The following is a 22,663-nucleotide window of genomic DNA, read 5'->3' as shown; positions in this document are numbered from 1 at the left end:
AGCTGGTGGGGAGGGTATGAGAGGGCAGGAACGGATGTAGAGGAAACATTCTGTACTGTAAATAAGGATAGAAAGGAGGAAGATAAGTGTAGGATGCTTCAGTATTAATGTCTGGTTTTGGATGACTATTTGGCTTTCATCTCTAGCCTCACAGCCTCCCTGCAGAGGCCACACCACCTCTACCTCCCTTTTCTATGGAAGAAAGGGGCTTCAGCTCTTGGTGTGCATGTGGAGTACCTGTTAGACAGAGGCGTCCTCTCCACACATCTGATCTGGATGGTGCTGAGCTCTTGCACGCTGCCAGGGCGGCTGCCGGTGATGGTGGTGTTTGGGATGCGGTAAGTCTTTTTATGTCTTCGTGAGCAGCAAGTGCTGGTAACACCTTGTTGAGACGAGAGAGAGGGGCTGTGGCTGGGGGGTCTGTTGACTGTGGCAACCTCCATACAGCTCTCTTCATAGACTTGCTCATCCACAAACTCGTGGTTCTAGCCCAGAGGAATCCAACAAAGGGACAAAGCACACACAGAAGGATAATTAAAGTGAACATACTCATCATGATTGTTTAAGGGCTTCAATTGACACAACTGAATAAACTGGGAAAGTTAGACAGTTTAGTCTTGATTATAGTGTTTAGCCCTTATTAGCCTGGGCTGAATACCAATACAAATGTAAATGCTGGAATAAAAGGCTCAGAGTTCTAATTAAGAAAAAGTTAATCCAAATTATTTTGTAAAATAGCACATGATTGTAACGTGGTTTGCATTTTTAATATCTGTATAATCTAGGAAGTGCCACAAAATATGAGATTATGTTTATTAATAAAAATGCAAGTGGTGCTTATGCAAATGCTCTAAATGTCATTTGGAAATAAAGAAGATTTATTGTACCAAATTATAATAAAAATCATAAATATTTTCCAGGTGAGTTTATAAAGCTTCCTGTTGAATTACATGTTAGAAATCAGGATCTAAAAATGTGTTTTGAGGTATTCATCTATGTAAAAGATTCAATTAAGCAGAAGTTTATATTAGAGGAGATGAGACAGTTATTTAAAAGCATCAAAAGCTCCCAATTATTGTAGATGGATGTATTGAAAGCAGTTTAGAAGACTGAGGATTTAGTTAAATACGGTAGTCTTTATTCATGCAATCTTTGCTTAATCTGAGGGCAGACAGTGGTCTGATAAGGCTGTCATAGAGCTGCATCCACAGTCAAGCAAAGGCTGGTTGATGTGGACACAGCAAGTGATTAGGGAGTGTTCCACACATAGCTGTGATTTCCATATCATCTTTGTGTGTGAAAAAGTGTGAAATAGTGGTAGGTATGAGGGAAGAAGGAATTTTTACTGTAATTTTAAATTAGAAGCCCAAATTAGGCAGATATCACACTATGTTCACGTGCAGTGCAAGAAAGCCTTCTTTCCAAAAATCATCTTTCCAGTTACTACTGGAATCAGTCTGGCTTAGGGAGCATTTTCTGGGCTGTTTTACACTCTGCTCAGACTCATTCACTTAAAATTTGTTAGCCTGCTGCCTCTCTGTGTATTAGAATGAGAAACATGATTTTTTCCTCGAAAGATCAATGCCCTAATTGGAAAGGTGCTGATGTTTTCCAGGAGAACTACAGTACAGCATTGATGCAAAATATGTGAGCAGAGTAAATAGAGTAACAACTGTAGCCAAGTGTTTGCTACAAATGGAAACGCCATTATAGGCATATTTTTATTTCCATGAGTGGTGTTACTGAATGTCAATTGCAAGTGGTATGGAATGAAAGAACTTGCTTGAAAATTGACTTCTATAAGGCGCAGGTCAGTCACAATCAAGGTATTGGATATGATCACGCAGTGGACGTAACAGTCAGAGAGAAAAATTACCTTATTGCCAACTTTAGGTTATGCTCAGTAGCTTACGGTGCGTTTGCCAAGAATTCTGCAAGTTTTCCAATTAAAAGTAATTTTGTGCTTCCTATAACTTTTATGGAACAACCAACTCAATTCAATTTTTAGAGTCCATTAAAGAGCGTTATTGAGTGAATTTTTAATATAGATTGGAAACATTCTGAAATGATATAATGGCTTTAGTTAATGTATCTGATTATACTTATTAATTAACTGTTCTCAAATTGGCTAAAACTAGCCTGTAAAATATAACTTTCAGTGCAATTATTTTCCTTATTAAAGTAATCTTCACAGACTTCCCTACCATTGGCCACACTGCATTTTTAGAGTGGAAGAGATCTTATCCTATTGACTTTAAAGTGCTAAAAACCAGAAAGTGTGCCTTCACTTACTATAATCTGAACAGATGCTTATACCAAATGATATTTCAAAGGATGAGGCAAGGCTAAGAATGTACCTCACTCCTGATGTTATACCAGGAATCGGCAACTTGCCTGAGTCCACAAGCTGAGGGTCCAAAATTTCAAGAAATCAAATTAATAGAATTTTTTTCCATTAATTCTCTGAGAGTTTGACAAGATGTGTCGCTACTGCTAGAGTTTTTTAGTATGTTTGTAACTTTACACTGTTGAACAATTTTTAAGGCAGATTGCTATGATCAGATCCTAGTACAAAATGTCTCAAAAATGTTCCAAAAGACCCAGCCTGAATCTTGGCAAAGAACTACATTATAGTATGAACAGGAAGCAAGCCATACTGTCCTACAGCACATTATATAAAAATGAATACTCCAGAAGTCAGAATGGAGGAGCCATAAGCATCTGTGGGATGACACATTGCTATCTAAGTCATGTAACATCTAGAACTAGGCCATTCTACTTACAAAGAAATGCTGTTGAAAGGAGAACATTAAATTATACATATACATACATCGTTCTTTAATTTAGCAAGGTCTGTTCTGGGAAAACTTCTTAATCTCTTTTTTTTTCTGAGAAAGAGCAGAAAGACTTTCTCCTTGATCTCCATCGAATATAGCAGAAGCATTACTTGGTCTTTTAATGAAAATCTAAAACTAGACTATAAAGATAAGACAAAATAGTATAAAGTTCTTCTGTATATACAAAACTGAAAGAGAAATAATTTTTTACATGCAACTGGAACTTATAAAACTAGATATAAATTTGTAAATGTTATTTTAATCGTTGACCAACTTTCCTACAGTATAAGGTAAATTTTACATGACAATATAACCCCCTGCAAAAATATCGAAGTATACAAAGAGGCAATTTTAGTCCTACGTGAATTTACCAAATCTACAAATATTAAATTCAATATAAATATTATGTTCTTAATTTCCCTAGGAAATTATAACACAGGAAACAATGTAAAATTAGGTATGATTAGGGTTATTTCTGTGACATTACCTGTCTAGGAATACACTATTAGTAAACATGGCACTTGGTTATTACTGAATCATAACTCTGCTGCAGTTTGCTATCCTTTATGGCTGCTTAATTATTCTGGTATTGACCAGGGAAAAATATAGAGAGCACATAATAAGTAGTCCTTTTGATTTATAGGGAGTTTCAACTCTAGATGAGCATACTTGGGCTATTATGAATTACATCAGTGATTTCCACAGGGATCTCAGTATCTAAACTGAAGCCAAAAGACTTCCAAGCTTTGCACCTGCATCTGGATTAAGCACTTGAAGTTTCAGAAGAGAATGCTTGGGGATCCTCTTTTACAGCCACTTCAGTGAGAATCGCGTTCATGTCCGAGTCGGCGCTCAGCAGCTCTTCCTGTACAAAAGCCCAGTGTTTGCTCAGGCTAAAACTTGCTTTGATTGCACTGAGTATTGCATGTGTAAGAATTACAAATTGTGTTTTATGAACTGTACTGCAGAAAAGTGCAAATGAAAACATTGTGGAGTGTATGAAAAGCATACTGAAGGCCACATATACAGCTTAGCTGTACTGATACCATTTCCCTGGTGCCTGTATCTTTCACCCTAGAAGAGGCTCACATCCGGACTCTGTTATTTATATACAGTGGGTATAATGGCTTAAAATAGGATTAAATGGCTTTTCTTCCCAGTTAACTGCTTTCATATAAAGGCTTATTAATTAGAAGAAATACTGAAAACATTCAAAACTAGGCTGGTGTTGGAATTCACAGGAAAACACAGTTCTTTTTTCTTACCGTAGTTTTTTCCAGGCAGTGAAGCAGGTGGTGGTGCTGTGTTTCAAAGGCAGAGCCAGCTTTGCCAACAAAGGCCTGTTCTTCTTCACTGGAGGACTGTTGATACATAGAACTCTGTATTATTCTCATTTGTGAACAAGAGGGCTGTTATCCAAATATTTGTTCAGAACTAATCTGGATTGTACATGGTAGCATAGCTGCAATGCTTTATCTACATGGTATAACCCAAATAATTTTGGACCTGAGTTCTCTTTTGCTTTTTTGTTTTTTTTTTTAATAAAAATACTTCCCTTCCTTCCCTTCTACCTCCATTTAAATGTTTCCATATTTTATATGCATAGACAGAATACTACAATTTACAAGTGCAATCAACATGTAAGCTTTGAATGTTGAATCAATGCATACTTTAAATTATCATAAATTTAAGTGACAGTAAAATACTTTTTTTTCCCCCCCCCCCTGGGAATGTGCCTCATTTGAAAGAAATTAAACATATTTGTCCTCCTGGGATAATTTCATAGCACTAAAGAATTTGTGGTATTGCTGCTTACATGAAAATTCATGTCAGTGATCCTAATCTGCTGAGTTTGGAAAGCATATAGCAGATGTTTCTGACACAAAATGAAGTATTAAGTAGAAAGAATCCACTGTTTATTAATTGCTTTCATAATTATTCACTAGAAAGCAGAAAACTAAATAGGGGAGGAAATGGGATAATAGGAAAGATTACAATTTAACTTTGGGTTATTTTAAATCTGCATGGCAATTAAGCTATTTAGTGTCTTTTTAGTTCAAAGATTTTAGTTCTTTCAAGCAGGAGAGGAAGCGAGGGCTCTGGCTACTCATCTTTTGTGCTAGACCGGACAGATGGACGGACAGCCCATTCCTCCTCTTCTGGCTATAGGTTAAAGCCTTCAGCTTTTAAACACGTATTGAACAGAAAGGGCATAGAGGAATGAAAGCCTTCCTGTATCCCTCAGGGAATGGCCAAAATGCCAGAAAATGGCAGGGATTAAAAAACACTGTGTCTTCATTGTTTCTCAGTTGGCCACAGCTCCGAGCAGCCACGGCGCTGTCTCTGACAGTGTGGGTTGCTGTGGATCCCAGTCCCGGCCGCTGCCCGAGGCTCCTGCTCCAGGTCCTGGCTTCCTCAGCAGGGATAAGGGGGGAATTTGCTTCAGGTAGCATTAGATTTCAGTGCCAAGATTATCTTCAGAGCAAAGCAGGCACTTCCAGGGAATAGTTTCCACTCTGCAACACTCTCTGCAAATGGTGCCCTGGAGCTACCTCTTTCCCTCAATGATGATGGTTTTGTCACCCATATTCTACTTGTATAAAGCCAATGAGACAAATCCAACCCACCTCATAAGAGGCAAACACTGTACTTTGTTAATGAGGTCTTCTAGGGGATCAAACTCTTAAAAATGTGGGTTATATTTGAATCCTGCATTTCTATCTGGCCATTTCCCTCGTCTTCCAATGTCTCATAATTGACTCTCATAAGCTTCCTTTAATAATAGTAATTATCCAGTTTCTCCTTCCTTAATCTACCTCTAAAGGTAACATTACCTAAACACCCAAGTTGACTTGCCCTGGTGATAAACAGAATTAGCCATTTCGGGGCTGTCATTAACTGCTTCTCTGGAGGTGGAAGATATAAAAGCATTACCTGCTGCAGCTGGTTACTCAGTAAGCCATTTCGTTTGCTCTGCATGTAGGCATTAGCACTCCCACTCTTTGCTGCACGAATTCGAGCAAGTCTGGCTTTCTGTTTAAACAGACAAAAGGAAGAATGTTACTTGTACTCGTATCCATTATTCTGTTCATCTAAAACTGCTAATTGGAATCAGCTGCTTAGGAATACCAGTATCACAACCACTGAAAGGCTGCATAGCATCTGTAATCCAGGTGGAGCAAATCATAAGCATCTTCCCATTTAAAATGCAGATGGCAGAAGTTTTTATTTGTTCGCGTGCATCAGCTAATAAGAACAATGATTGTGGAGAAGGGATTAGACAGATCAGCAGAAGTGTCTCATTTTTTTTTTTTTTTTGCATTGCTGCAACTGTGTCAGTCCTTATGACTTATGGGGCAGGAACATGGGCATCCATCTCAACTGCTCCTGCAATGAAAATCTATTTAAGGGGGAATAAATGGTTCAGAAAAAATGTCATAGTGCAACTGCTGTAAGCTGGTTTCTCGGAGCCTTCTGGTTTATTAGAGTAGCAGAATGTGAGAGTGTTCTTTATGCTGTGTCCCAGGTAAGTTCCTGAATGCTTGCCAGGCCTTTTAAAAGACATTTTACCTCTTCATGTCTATTGGAATAATCAGACTTAATAATTGTCATCATTGGTCAAAATCTGTTTATAATCTGATTTTTCAGAGACGACAGGTGCCAAATTGCTGAGAGAGGTCTGACATTTCTCAGGTGAGCTTCATTGCATGTGAAGGTGACTTTCATCCCAGAGTGGGATGAATGGTGGATCATGAGTGAAGGACACACTGATATTTGTACAGCAGTTAGAAGCCAACATTAGGGGAAAGCATGAAGAAAAGACCCTCTCAGCCAATAATACAGAAAACAGAAGATTTTATGGGATTCATAGGGTGGCATCCTTGTTCCTTAATTTTTGTGGTTGTTTACATGTGTAAGAGGGAGGCTGAGGTTATCTTCATGCATAGGTTTCTGATTCTGAAAGCCAAGTGCCAAGCAGCATCTGGAGCTGAATGCCTGCTGAAGCAGAGAAGGAGACACAGTAAAGAATTTGAAAAACTGACTGATAGATTATTAGGGTTTTCTAATCTGATAATTAGCCAGTTGATATTTTCAGAAAATAGAGGGAACATTTTCCTCTCCTTCTCCCCAATTTTTGTGGCAGCAAAAGTCAGCATGAAATAATTGAGAATCTCTGAACACTTAGGGAAGCAGCCTGGTCACTTCAGCCGCCAGATCTCTCTGGCATGATTAATAATTAATTGACTATAAAGTATGACTCAACAGCACATTGCTTTGCTCTCACAGCCTGAAACTCACAGAAGATCTTCTCAAGAGTGAGCCAAGAAATTCATGACAGCTAACAGCAAACATGGCTGGGATCTGGCTGAGGTTCTCTATCATGTATTTATTATCTTTCAATTGTTCTGAAATAAAATAAAGAAATGCTGTTCATGTGTGTGTCACTGAGTCAAAAAGCTCATATGAGAGTCTTTTTCCTGATTTTGTGATATATTGGCCATTTTAGAATAACACATGGGTTAGGCACCTTCCTCGGAGGGCGCAGCCTTTCCAGCAGTGCTGTTAATGCACTTCATTGTAGCAGTAAGGAGTGAAGTGCCCGGATCACCCCCACAGTGCTTCTGAACAGGTGAATTCCTACCTCCCCTTTTCTCCTGCTAACATTGAAAGGACACCTGCAGCCCCACACTAGGTCACCCTGAGCAGGTCCCCAGAGGCTGGACTGGGCATGTCCAGTCAGGGCTTTTTCACAAAGCACCATGGCTGAGCAGCCCCGGGCAGCCCAGCATGCTGCAGTGAGCCACGCAAAGGGGCAACGTGCCAGGCTGGCCTGGGGTCCTCAGGAGCCCACCAGTGGGGCAAACCATCAACAACTCCAACCCTCCGGGCTCACACAGGTTACTTGGTGGCACATCCCAGGCCAAGGATGTGGTGAGGGCTGAATACTCAGGGCTGGCAATTAAAAATCTCTTGGGCAGGCAGAAAGCCTGCAGCTGTTGAGATGCAACACCAGCACGATGGGCTGAAGGCTGGGGGAAGAGATTTACCTGCAGCACTGAGGAGTCATGGGCTGGGACATGTGCACTGGGTTATGTTCATAAATATATTAAAGGTCTCTCAGCTCTGCTGTTCAGCCTTTGGAGTTTGAAATGCTTTAGAGATGCCTTTGCAGAGTGCAACATGGAGCCCCATAAATAAGTTATTTCAGTCACAAGTGTTTTAGCTGTGGTACTTTTCAGAGTGCTCCTTATACAGGAAAATTAATTAGATTTAATGAAGAAACATTTTGCATACCTTATTTAGGCTTTACCTTTTAGCATGCATATTCATTTTCTCTTTCAGTGATTGAAGCAATAATTATGGTGCAGCACCATTTAATAAAGAAATATAAAAAATATAGCAGTTCATCAGAGTATCTTAATATGTCAATATGCTACAACACATACAGTCCTAAGGTTGTACTTGCAATGTGAAGATTTCAAATTGCTTTGCTAATATGAATTTATTGTGTCTTAGAAAGCTTTTGTGACGTGGACAGGAATAGCTTACATCTTTCTAGCTGAGACTCATTCCGATCACTTGAATTTACACCATTTAACAAAGAGAAGACAATAAATCTCTTACTAAGACAGGAACCAGATATTGTGGCTTTCATGCTTATACTTCAGCTTACAAAAACACTCCTGAAACTGGAGGTGTTTACAAATCTGTTAAAGTGATAGGATTTCTTTTCAGTGCTTCTGCCTGATTTATATCAGAGCCTGTAGCATGAGTAGTCTAGTGACTCCTCACATGTCCTACCAAGAAATCATTAAAAGCTCATGTCTGTTACAGGATTTTAAGGGTTGTGCTGGGGGTTGAATTCCCATGAAGGACAGCAAAATTATGTGCTGACATCAGGAAAACTGTGATTACAGAAGGATTGTATTTTCTTTTAGCCTCTGAACTGCATTCTCTGTCACGTACAACAGAAGAGGAGTGATAAATGCCCCTCTGGCTACTGCAAAGCCCTTCCTAGCTCCCCTTTCATGGAATACCTAGGGAAAAAAAAAAAAAAAAGGATTAAGTTCTCCTGCAGTAGGTTGTCTTCTTTACTGTGAGGTTTTCCCTGTTAGCCATTGAATGTGGAGCTCTGATTCTGGTAATTTTTATACTGTCTAGAACAAAACTAATGTAGCTGAAGTAATAAATTTATTTCATTTATTCTGATCATACTCCACCCTAATCATCTTGTCTGAAGCTTCCTAAAGAAGCTGATGATCAGCTTTAATTCTTAGCTCATCCCTTGTATTTGCACTGAACTTCTCTTTTGAATGCATCAAGCTTTATTTTAGCTTCAAATTATAGAACTTAGAGGTGGATCCTCATCTATGGCTGCATTTATAGAAGCCTTACAAAGTTATTCAACAACAGCTAGCTCTGTCAGTTTTAGAAATATAAACATCTATTTTCACAAGGCTTTAAATACTGCTAAATGTAGCACTGTGGGGTATTTACAGTATCCAGCTTTTAACACTCAGGATGTCCTCAGCTATTCAGCTGTGTTAAGAGAGAGATTTTATCAGGAACACTTTAGGGTTGGTCTTACTGCAGTACTGGCAATAATTTTTGGCAAAAGCCTCTTGTCATTTTCCTACACAAGAAGCCTAGGTAGCCTAGGTTATGTAGTACTTGTACAGCTCCTATTGCACCTCTTCTGCTGCTTTCCAGACTATGCAATTATCTTACTATCAAAGCTCAAAATATACTAATTAATTACCTAGTATTTATCAATTTTTAATGATCTTATATGACTAAAATATAAGGACTCCTTCACCATCATTCTGTGTGCTGATTTTGGTTTGGATACTGTTAAATTTCTTCATAGTAGCTGGTATGGGGCTTTGTGATGAAAACAGTGTTGACAATATGAGGATGTTTGAGCTACTGCTGAGCAGTGCTTACACAGCATCGAGGCCTTTTCTGCTTCTCACTCCACCAGCGAGCAGGCTGGGGATGCACAAGAAGTTGGGGAGGACACAGCCAAGACAGCTGATCCCAACTGACCAAGGGGATATTCCACACCATATTGTGTCATGCTCAGCAATAAAACTAGATTGGGGTGGAGACTGGCCAGAGCTGCCCTCGCTATAGGACAGAGCAAGGGAATAATTTTGTTGGTTGTGAGCAATTATTTTGCTTTATTTTTTTTCTTGGTTTTGGTTCCTTTTCGCACTTTTACCCTTCTGACTCTCCTCTACATCCTGCTGGGGAGAAGTGAGGAAGCAGTTGGGTGGTGCTTAGCTGCCCCCTGGGGTTAAACCTCAACACTGTGGCTTCTAGAGTAATAGCCAAAATAGCCCAAAAAATAGTAACATTCTTGTCTACATCATTTTTTATTTGGTCTTTCATAATACATCCTGTATGTTTGCTTTCAAGTGAAAAATCAGACCCACATTTCATGCTCTGATTTTCTAATTTTCAGTAATTGCAAATAACTGACTTCAGATTAGCTGACAATAATTTATAGGATGTCAGCGTGCAGCAGAAAAGAAAATGCTGCTTACTTTGTACATTAATGGATATGGAATGAAATAAGGTTCAAGTATTTGCTGTCATGCCTTGCTTTCACAATCTATTCTTATTATTGTTCAGTAAACACAAGTTTTAGATGCTTTTGTGCTAAACTGAAAAATCTTGGGTAGATTATTCTAGTTATGTTTCTGCAACCCACTGAGATTAATAGCTTACTTAATTTAAAGAAGTAATAATGGCTAGCAGGCTTCCTACTGCAAATGCTCAGCTCTAGACTGCCAGGTGCTGTTAAGCAGTTGTTGCTTTTTATCCTAGAGCTATTTATATTTATCTAGTAACTAATTATTCATAACTTGACAGATACATACATCATGTATAATCAATAAATAATAAACCCAAGCCAATCTTCAGGATGTATTTTTCTCTGTAAAGCTAGAAGACCATATTCACATGAAAGTTGCAGGTTGATTTTTATGCATGAAGTAGGTTTTGGAGATTATAGGTGCTTGGGTGTTTTGTTGAAGCACCATGCACAGTCACTCTAGAGAGAAAGTGCTTGAACAATCAAAATTAAGGCTCAATTAATGAACAATAACGGGCAGATGGACCCACAGTTAGGGCTTAGGTTAAGAGGATACAAGGCTCTTGCCTTCAAAAGATGCAGAAAAATAGATATATGGAAAACAGGGAAAGCATCCAGCAAGTAATGCTTCATTTGAGCTAGGGAGGATTTTTGCTTTGTAAGAGCTGCCTCAGTATGTTGGGATGCAGTAGACACCTGTTCCAAGGGGGTAGCTATGCTTTCCACTTTCCCTTCCCTGTGCTGGTAGTCATCCAGTAAATATGACACTGTGAGGGTCTAAATGTGTCTTAAGCCTTGATACCTATCCCATATGGAATAAGAAATTATATCCAATCTTATCTAAACTTTTTTTTTTTTTTTTTCCCCCCATTCTTTCCTTTCCCTTTCCCTTCCTTTTCTCTTCTTTATACATGGACTAGTTACAACACATCTGTCATTAACATTGCCACCTGAAGGTACTGATGGGCAAAATACCTTGGTCTTTATAAGTTGTCACTAGATGAGAAAAGCTCCACAAATAGGATTCTTCAAAACTGTCTCAGTAGTGATAAATCTACTTCAGGAAAAGGCATGGCAAGACTACAGGGCATAATTAGTTTTGCCTTAAATTCCAATATATATTTTGGATTATTTACTTATGTACAAGATAGGTCAGATCCTTGGACCTTATTATGTGATAGAAGAAAATGTTCTGATAAGCAAAGATGATGCTCCTTTATGCTTCATTTTCCTCTCTTTGTTTTGTTTTGTTTTGTTTAGATTGAGGTCTCTTTTGCAACAATGTATTTCCATGATTGGAAGCAAGAGTTTTCTTTAAAATGCATTTAAAATGAGATGGTATACAAATAAATTTCACTCTTCCATCTTCTCCTGAGTATTAATGTGTAACATCTTTTTGGCAAAAAGAAACTAATGGAATTGTCTAATCTTGAATGACTGTGCAAAACACAGTAAACACATATAATTATGGTCACATGGCTCATGAACAAACTTAATATAAATGACAACATTTTTCTGTTTAAAATTGCCAGTGCTCCTGGGACTAGATTTCAGCTCCTCAATGGAGAACTTTCTCTTAAGTTTCTTTCCAGGCCAAATGTTTTGCCATTTCTGAAGACTACCTTGATTCAGCTTCTGTATAAGATATTGATAAGGCAATTTGCTCAACTGAAATATACAACTCTCTATCAGATGGAAGCTGTTGTTGCCAGCAGGAGGTACCATCGCCTGCAGGATTTCATGCTGTGCTCCATGAAACAGCATCTTCTTTCAAGCTTATGCTCTTCAGCCTTAGAGAATAGATTGGTGCCTTGGGAAACACATTTTAGAAAATGTGTAAAACTTCTGTTGTGTTGAATGAAGAAGGAATTTCAGACTTCAATAATGTGACCTTTTTGTTTGAATATTCTTATAAAATGCAGTAGAACCCTTCTGTGAAATGCAAGGCTGTACTTCATAGCTCAATATGGACTATACCATATCAAAGAAATGCTTTTAGTTGATTTATTTTTTTTTTTCAGTTTGTAAGAACAATATTCAATTCAACATCTCAGTCATTTTAGATTGAGAGATATTAGCTTTGCAATAGGAGACATCGATGAAACACCCATCTAGTGCTAAGTTAATCAGACCTCAAAACCATTTTCTCCAAAGCAAGAAAGGCATAAACATTGTCAAAGGCAATCTCTCATCCTTACTGTTGGCATTGTTCTGGGGAGCAGAGGAAAAGACACTTGGCAGGACTGCCATTCATCACTTCATATTCCTGTTTGGAACATACAATGAACTCACTGTTTTGCAAAGAGAAAAAGGCAGTTTTTATCTCAAGCAGTTTCTATTAATGAAGAGATTCTGAGGAACAGCAGCCAGTCTGCCAATCTAATTTTTGCAAGGTGTTTTCTAGTGCCCATTTCTTTTTTACTGACAAGGGTAAAGCAGGCACAGAAAATTCTGTTTCATGACATGCAGTAGGACACAGTTTCTATCTGAACTAAGGCTGGTTGTGTCTGCAGTTATTATGAAAGCTCCGAACAGGCACACTGATTGCTGGGATCAAGCAGATCTGTTACCCATGACTGGTGCAATGTTCAGAGGCCCTGTAATGAAGCCATAGGTTCAGGCTGATACTGTTCTTTCTCGGTCTGCTGCTGTTACACAAACAGAAGTGAAAAAGTTCATAACAAAAACAACACAGTGTAGATGTGGTGTGTTCTCTGTATATTACAGCTGTGGGAGAGGCGAATGCACAGCTGGAACTAGCACATGGGACAAAATGGCATGCAAAGAGGTGAGTGGAATTAGTAGACAGGTAAAAGGTGTGGAATTTCGATCACTGAAGGAGCCTGTATTTGGAATCAGGTTTCTAAAAAGATCAGACATTTCTGTGATATGCCTGGTTTCTCTTACGTCCATTTTCCTCATCTGAAATAATTCTCAAAGATGTGGCCGTTAAAGGATTTTCAGCCTGGGCCTATGACTGGCTTTCTTGGCCATGAACCTCTTCATACTTGGTCATGTTTCTTCTGATTTTAAGATATTCTGGGAATGGTATCACTGCATACATTTACTTCCTTTTTATGAAGAAATCAGCCAAAAAGGTGGCCAGAGACAAACACACAAACATTTTGTATCTTTAAACCTGGTGCTGTTGTCTACATGAGGGAGATGCAGCCTGAAGCTGCCTGTGTTCCCTGATCTGTGTATGTAGGTCCTAGCCATGGCCTGCCTGCACACCTCTGTGGGCAGGGATCCTGCTCTCCCTGGATCACTGGAGACCTAGAACCTGATGAGAGGCCATAGGGCGATAAAAAACCCAAGTGGTGACACCTCAGCCTTGACAATATTGTATCCAGAGCTTCTGACTGCCATCAGCTGAGGAGCAGAAGGTAATACAGCTCAGCTTCCTTGTCAGGGCTTCAGGTACTCATAGATGCCATCTGAGCTGCTTAGCATCACAGCCTTGGGTGAAGTGGATTGGGCCTGGTACATTGGCAGTAATGTGTAGATGATGGTGACTGTCCAGGCTTGGCTGCATGTGACCTGGTAAATAGTTCCTCTTGGCTCCCGACCTTGCCTATATGGGTCAGGGAGGGAAACTGTCTTGTTGTAGAGCTAGTTGCTGTTCTAGTGAGAGAATCAGCAAATCAAGGAAGCTGGAAAAACAAACTTTTGCTTTCAGCTTTTCCAATTAAAGCTGTTTCTGAAGCCTTTTAAGCAAAGTAAAGCTGAGAAGTCAAGTTCCCCAATAATAAGATTCTGCAGAGAATGAACCTGGGAATTAAATACATGGATCAGTGAAGCAAGCTCTTAGGATAGATGTTAGAAATAATGATTAGGTTTCTTTGGTTGTGTTTTCTTCTCAGAGGACTGTGGTGGAAAGAAAGTCTACCTGAGAAACACAGAAAAATCTTCAGTGGGTAGGACTGCAGATAATTCCTGAAAATACCAGGTCTAGTCTAACAAGCAGGATGAATTACCACAATAGGATATCTGTAAATTTTGACAGAAAAGATGAATGAACTGGTTTTGGTTGTGGTTTTCTTTTGTTCCTTTGCCCCAACCCCTAAAAATAAAACCGTTTTTACTTATAGGACATGGGGTAGGCATGTAGCACATACAAATAGTACTTCTATTGCTAAGAAATACTCACTTTGAGGATGCACAGCCTATAGAAAGTTGTATTTTATCTATTGGTTAACAACAAAAGGAGAAAAAAAACAGGAGCTCACCTTTTGTGCTCTGCGCTTGTCTGCTCGTTGATTCTGGTGGTAGATACGGCTGAAGTTGGAGACAATTACAGGAACTGGAAGAGCAATGACCAAGACCCCACTCAGGGAGCATATTGAACCAAAAATCTTGCCAGCTATTGTCTTTGGCACCATGTCACCGTATCTGGGTTAAAGAAAACAAAACGCTTAGTAAAGACAAAATCTCTTCTATGTATTGAACTTCAAGACTAATTAATTGCACAATAGATTTTATTTCTCTTGCAAATAACACTCACTGCATACAAATAATACCTCACCCACATATGCATACATATACAGCATGCCCAGTGTTGTGCACATGTGGTTTTAATTTGAAGCCATTTTGGGTATCCTGTCCATCAATCTGTCGGCATCTATGTTTTGCCTGCTGTAGTCTTCCCAGGCTGCCTCCATTGCAATGGAGAGAGAATGACTTTGCTAAAGAAAAGAAAAATCAGTCTTGAAATAAAGCCCTTTCTCTGTTTGCTTATTAGAAAAACTCATCACTTTCCATCATCAAGATCCTAGGGAGGCCACTTGGTAAGTTAGATGGCAGCCTAAAGAATCTGTTGTCTCACTTAAGTTGATACAGTACTTTCATTTTGGAAGGCAGCACATTTTGGAACAGATTGCCCAGGAGATTGTGGACTTTCTATCCCTGGAGATTTTCAGCAATAGCATGGCTGACCTAACCTACTGCTGTTGAAAGGCCTCCTTTGAGTGGGAGGCTGGACTAGCTGACCTCCAAACCTCCTTATATGGTCTAACTGAAAGCAAGCAGGAGAAACTCAAGCCAAGAGCAAGAAATCAAACAAATTCTGACTGCAAATCCTGGCAGTGCTCAGAATTATTTGGGCTACCACCTTTCTTTATTTTGTCCCACAACTAAGAACACAGTGCTCCTGAAGTATGTAGAGGCACTCCAGTGACAGCTTATTAAGACATACCAGTTCTTTGCACTCTCTGGACTACCATACTCTGTAGGACAACTATGTAATTACATGCTACAGAGTTTAATAGAGATAAATTACTTTCAAATACCATTCCGTTTTTAACTTTACTGGATTTCAAGATATTATTAGACATTGATTGTAGCATGTGAGTTTAGCATGCTTGTGAGCTGGGAGATAGCACATTCCCTGATACAAGAAAAGGTAAGAAATAAAACTGCAAGGAGGGGCATTGTAAAATGCTATCTGGAAACCAAAACCTGTCTGTTCATCAGGAATTGGAAAAAAAAAATAGGGAAGATGGGAGGAATCTTCAAGTGATATGGTCCCAATAGTGCACCTAATCATGAGAAGAGGATAAAAGGTTGAGGATAACAGATGAAGGAGAATCTGTATGGGGTTAGAGAACACTTTCTAGCAATGAGAGCTCAGCGTATGTCAAAGGGAGAATATGTATTGCTTTGTAGGTGAAGATGGATGGTTTGCATTTTGTAAGTGTAGAAAGTGTTTCATTTAAATATTCACATAAGTTGTCATCCAGGCAGCTGTAGTATAGATGACCAAGTCTTAAACTATGACAACGATTACGTTGTGTAAAACAAATGTTTAGCTGCTTTGCAAAGCATGCCCAAGTGTAAAATATTCACAGGAAAAAAAAATATAAAAAATGAATATTTCTACTAATAAACCCCCCACCTGCTCAGAACTTGGATGCTATTAGTTTCTGGTTTTGTGACATGCAAGATTGGATAAGAATACATTATGTAATGGAATCCATCTTCTAAATTATTAATATAGTTGGTCTTAATTACGAGATACATAAAACTGGAAAAATACTAGAAATAGAGTCATGATTTTCTTCACATCAACATTCACACCTCACTACATATGCATTTTTGGTACTTATCTTCCTAAAGCCAGAGCCCACGATTGGCTGTCAGGAATGATGCATGCCCAGCTGTTCTTTCCTTTGAGCAGGGAAGTGGATAAAAGACCTTTCAAGGTCCCTTTGACAAATGGGATCCCCGACACCTAACTAACCCCAGCTTTTTTCAGGCAGGGCGATGAAGAGAGCATTGGGCATGGGGCCAGGGTTGTCAGCTTAGGGCAGAAGTCCTAGGATCAAATCCCTGATAGTCATTGCTGGTTTACAGTATTTGCCACTATTTTACTTCATCCTTTTAGATACAATCCAAGTATTTTCTTAAATTGAATAAAAGTGTATTGACAGAAAGTTATTTAAAAGACAATATATATTTACACATATATCTGACACAACCAGTTCTTGAAGTACAAAATTTTACACATTCTCAGTAGTACTGGAACAGATCCCTTATATTAGATTCCTAAGCCTGTATTTAGATGCCTATCACTTGAAATGTTAAATTGCTGAACCTTCATAAGCTCACATTGCCACCAGTGGCTGCTGTGGGCAGAAGGCATTGCTGGCTGTAATTAATTTGGTTTGAAGTTGCTCAGGGATATAGTTCATCCTGTTGATAATGTGACATTATAATTATGTGAATCAAGTACAGACCAATGCTTTAGGAGCGATGACAGGAACTATTAGCTGATCCATCTCTAACATTTCAGTATTTATGTGTGGACTTTCCCACTGACATAAGGAGATGCCTTTTCACAGTATTTCAGTGTTATGCAGTGAAATAGAAAAACTAGGATTTTTTTGATACATGAAGGTATTTTACAATTTTTTTCTACCGTCTGGGCCAAATGACAGATAGATGGATATACTGCTTATTTAAAAATAGCATTAAAAATTATTTTTCTATTTCAGCTTGAATAAATTGTAATATAGTGATATTTTCCAAATGTAATGTTGTTTGTCCCTTGTTTAGTGCTGATAATATCTTACATATCATTAATAACTCTTACATAATTAGTTTTTCTCCTGTTGATAAACACTGTGTTGGAGATGTTGAAATAAAATTACAGTCAGAAGAAATGATTTCCAAGGAATTAGCCTTCCTGCACAGGGTGAAAAACATAATTGTTCATGTTTGTGACAAAAGAGTTTTTACTACATTTGCCCTGGTTAGCCTTGCTCTCCTTTGGGACAGTGACACAGATTTTAGTCTAGTGTAGGCATGACCAGAATTGTTAATCAAGTTCCTCCTGTTGGATTAAAAATTACCTTTATTTGTACCTCATAAATCACTGGATGCTACCAACAGAAGTGGGTGACACAAAACAAAGGGAATATTTCTTCCTTTGCCCCACCAGTAGTTGCTTTATTCCTTGGAAAGTCTAAACTAAGAGAGAATATAACTCAATTTTCAGATGGCAGGGTGGTTTTGTGGTGCTTATATTTCAAAGTGGAAATTTATACTTGATCTCTAAAACAAACTCTAAATTTTGCAGAAAATCTGATCTCTTCAGTCATGGAGGCAACAAATAAGGAATATTATTAAGCAATTTTCACAGAGTCACTTTTCAAAAGGAAACTATTTTAAGGTTTTATCTAGTGCTACCCTGCTTGTCTCACTGCTTTTCAGACTATAACTGCAGGCATATTCTCCTTTCTGTGCTTTTTCTCCTAGTTGCAGTCTTTTCATAACTTTGTACATAGACTGTTCCACATATGTCTATTATTGCGGCCAAAGCTCAAGTCAGTTTTTGGGCATTTCTGATTCGTACTGACAATCTAATTTTTGTCATGTCAAAAGTGTCATCTCAATATTGTATGCTTAGGATGAATGAAGAAAAATGTTATACTGATCCCTGTTATCAGGAGCATTCTACTTCATTAGACAAAGTGAGAAGGGAAAGGTCATGACAAACTAGTTGTGTCAATCAAGTTCTATCAAATCACAAGTCAGAAAACACATGATTGTTTCTTCTCTTTTACTTGGCTCTGATGAGACCCCACCTGGAGTACTGTGTCCAATTCTGAAGCCCTCAAGAAGGACATGGAGCTCCTGGGAAAAGTCCAGAGAAGGGCCATGAAGATGATCCGAGGGCTGGAGCACCTCTCCTGTGAGGACAGGCTGAGAAAGTTGGGGTTGTTCAGCCTGGAGAAGAGAAGGCTGTGGAGGGACTTGATAGTGGCCTTCCAGTATCTCAAGGGGTCCTACAAGAAAGCTGGGGAGGGGCTTTTTACAAGAGCATGTAGTGAGAGGACAAGGGGTAATGGATTAAAACTGGGAGAGGGGAGATTCAGGTTAGACATTAGGAAGAAATTCTTTAGTGTGAGGGTGGTGAGACACTGGAACAAGTTGGCCAGGGAAGCCTCATCCCCGGAAGTGCTCCAGGCTGGGTTGGATGGGGCTCTGAGCAACCTGATCTAGTGGAAGGTGTCCCTGCTCATGCAGGGGTGTTGGAACTGGATGACCTTTAAGATCCCTTCCAACTCAAATCATTCTATGATTCTACGATCAAACTAACTCCTGGGTTTCACTAGATGTAGTCCAGACAGGTCAGACACGTGCTATTGCTTGCGCTCCGTGGATGTCTGTTCACTAAGAGACATTGTACAGGATGGATGGATTTAAATGCACGTATCTTTGTCTGGGTTGTTTTTATTGGACAGGTGACAGACCACTTTTGTATATTTGACTCCTTACTGCAAGGGAAGACAGCAAGCCAGTGGATTCCTTTATTTTGCAAATACTGCAACTTTCACAGTACTGATCTGAGTAACAAGGACATGATTTCTTAGTGCTTTGCATAACAGATTTGGGGGTCTGAAATGCAGCTTGGATCACATACAAAAGGCTGAGCAGTTGTAGGAGCTCAGGAAACAGGAATGAATTTGGGTTTACATATGCCCAACCTCTAACCTAACTATTGCCACATCAGGTCTCACCTGCCAAAGCAATAATGCTTTTCTAACTGAGGAGAGGGATATCTCTGATGTTGCATACCCATAATTCAAGAAATCCCAGACAACAGAGGTTGTACTACTGCCACCATCAGCTATTTATCTTATTCCTGAATCTACTGGGTTGTGATGGCTCTAAGAAGGAATAATTTATAAGTGAAATGTCTGAATTATAATTGAAACGAGTCATAATCTTTGGCCATTTTTCCTGGAGGTGAGCAGAGAAGGTATTTTTTTTTAAATAAACTTAACAAATGAGGGACAACACTAGTTATTTAACTTCTGTTTGTTTGAACACAAAAGTATTCTTTTTCAAGCAAAAAGTAAGTGTGCATTGGAGGAGAAGTAATTACAGAAATTGTAATTTAGCAATATTTTTTTGTGTGTTTGACAGGTAAGCGATTCATGTGTGGAATAGACTACTTTCTATAGAAACATGCCCCTGGGTGACCTCTACATCAAAACTATGAAATTGTAGGACAGATATAGTAGGAATAAATCCAGGACTTATTTTCACAAAGATCAAATAATTTAGGCTGATAGTGAAGATACAGTTAATGAAAAAATTGTCAATATTTAAAAAAACCCCACAACCCAACTGCAGTAACATTTTCTGACACGAGAGGGCATAAACGGCATTAAAAATAAATGCATATTAAAAAAACCGTTTTGAAATGCGTGTTACAAAGGTATGTGCCCTCTTCCACCTCCTTCGAATTCATTTACATTCTTTAAAAAAAAAATGTTAAATTGATTGAAGTCTGTCGTCTGCTAAAAAGAAAAGCTGGTAACATTTGTGCTTTCAAGCATACAAAACATGTCAGGAAGCAACGGAGTGGTAAAACAAAGAGTAAGTCATTAAAATTAACTTGGTAATATGTATTTTAAAAGCAAGGGAATTTGTGACCAAAGAACAAAAAAAACCCCAGTATGAAATTCATGGAAACGGAACCATTTTTGTAGAAGCCAGCAAAGCACATTTTTTTCATATGTGGGAGACAAACCACGTTTCCCAGAGGATTTAGCATGTCATGAAGGTGAAGTTCAAGCTTTTTGTGCTGGAGTAGATTAGCAAAATAGTGTCCTGCCTTTCCAGGACAAGGTCTACCCTCCCATCCTCCAGCTTGCTTGCTTGCTCTGGGCAGGGTTGGTGCTCTTCCCACTGGGGTGGGGTGGCGATGGATCTGCCCTCTTCCTTCCCCTCTCAGTTAATGGCCATTGCCTGTTCCCCAGGAGCTGCAGACAGAGCCCCAGAGGCTGCTCTGGTGAGACTCATAGGGAAAAATATCCAGGTGCCTGTGTGCCCATGCCTTTAGGCAGCCAGCCCCCCATTCAGGCATGGACTGGAAGGCAAAGGAAGCAAATCCCAGCCTCCCTGACACCAACAGTAATCATGATGAATCTGCAGCCTTACCTAGGTCTTAAAATAGTCTAATGGTTTTGGAAAACTACTTTCTAATAATACAAAATATTGCTGTTAGTGTGAGATGTGGAAGATTGCATGGATTATTCCAAATTTTAGTCCAGCCTAAGGAGATTCTGTGTAGAATTGCAAGTAATCTTCCCTGCTGCTTTTGCTGCTGCAAAGGGCCTTCTGTTGCAACAGCCCTCTCTTCTGCTCAGCAGTGATGGACGTCGTCCCCTCTGGGGTCCACAAATGTTCCTCCAAGTGCTGGCCAGAATCATTGCTCATGAATGATGAAAACCACATCTGCTTCTCAAGAGTGGCAGAGCTCCCTGAGCTTTTCAGCTTGCAGTGCAAGAGATTCAAACAATTGCCCCTGCACCTGGCTGCGTTAGCAGTTTCTGAAATCAAAACTTTTAATAAAATTCATGGATATATATATATATATTTTTTTTTTTTTTTTTTTTTTAATGTGAACCAGGGCTTGCATACAAGAAGCTTGAATAGATTTGTAAAGGTGGGCTTTAGTATTCACAGGTCAAAAGCAAGGAACTTTTGCATTAAAAAGTTAGAAGACTTGCCCAAGAAAATATTCCTGTCTTCTTGCAATCAAGACAGAGATCCAGATAAATAAATTCCTTTTGTTTTTATTATCATAAAATATTAAATTCAAAAAGGTAAACTTTTTTTTTTTTTTTTTTTGGTCATCTCTCCCTCACTCCATAGGAAAAGCTAATATCCTAACTGTTCCTGAGCTGCTGCAAAGCATCACAGGTGTATGATGTCTGGTTCATGTTGTACGGGGGGTATTTAAAATACCAGAGCTACAGCTCAGCTGAGTTGTAACAGCTGCATTACAGTCACAAAGACATACTCCTGAAGTGGCATTTTTGTTGTTGTTTTTCCCCAGATTTCAGAGGCAAAAATAAGCACGTTTGTTTTTAGGTAAAAAGGAATATTTCTGAATGGATCAGACACCTTATGAATAAGAAAAGCAGCATAGCAGAAAAACCTGTTCTTGATGCAAAAATGGCAGGCTGCCTTTCCTAGTATTACCTAAATCATGGTGGTTCTCACAATGCACTGGCCATCACTCACACTCATAGGGGAAAATGAGCCTTTTTCAGGGTTTGCAGGCAAATGAAGCTTTGCACAGCTTTTCACCTGGTAGCAGGTCCGGCAGCAAGTACAGATGCCCTTACCTTGCGTGGTCCCCACCAGTGCCTGAGCCCTCTCCTGCTGAAAGGTAACACTGAGGCTGTGATCATCACCGCTAAGGGTCTCTGCACACTGTGGCAGGAACTGTCTTATGCTTCCAAAACTCTTTTTGGCCATTTTTGGTGTTGGTTTTTTTTTTTTTTTTTAATGCTGTAACGTCACGGCCCATTATGGAATACCTCAGAACTGAGGCTTCCAGCACTGACATCTGTGATGGAGATGGTTACCTGGTGAGAGGTTTGCCATGTATTTGGCAGGATTTTATGCTTAGTACAGTGGATGAAGGGCTGCCACACACTCACATAAGCACATAAAATTCACAGTACATCAGCAATAAAATTCATCAGCTGGACTGCCACACATCACAAAGAGTGACTGGTTAAACTCTGCCTTCGTGGTACCATGGATGTGTGAATAAACTGATCTCCTGATCTCAATTAACTCCCTTCACAAATATGCTACCTCTAGGACAAAGCAGATAAGCTGCAAAGGAGCAAATATCAATTAACTGCTTTAGCTTTAAGACCACTTTAAAAAAAAAACAACCATCAGAGAACAACAGAAACTCTCC

General features: G+C 39.2%; 1 protein-coding gene across 1 annotated transcript in view; it reads right to left on the bottom strand.

The window, feature by feature from the left end:
* KCND2 (potassium voltage-gated channel subfamily D member 2) overlaps positions 1-22,663 on the bottom strand; it is a 273,143-nt gene that overhangs the window by 1,694 nt on the left and 248,786 nt on the right. Inside the window, exons 3-6 of the mRNA XM_051632211.1 lie at positions 14,664-14,826; positions 5,772-5,870; positions 4,103-4,198; positions 238-485 (exon numbers count right to left, since the gene is read on the bottom strand). Coding sequence (XP_051488171.1) covers positions 238-485; positions 4,103-4,198; positions 5,772-5,870; positions 14,664-14,826 — 606 coding nt within the window. The remainder of the gene's footprint in view (positions 1-237; positions 486-4,102; positions 4,199-5,771; positions 5,871-14,663; positions 14,827-22,663) is intronic.

This window comes from Apus apus, chromosome 1 (genome assembly GCF_020740795.1).
Source record: "Apus apus isolate bApuApu2 chromosome 1, bApuApu2.pri.cur, whole genome shotgun sequence".
NCBI lineage: Eukaryota > Metazoa > Chordata > Aves > Apodiformes > Apodidae > Apus > Apus apus.
This window is presented reverse-complemented; position numbering and strand designations above follow the sequence as displayed.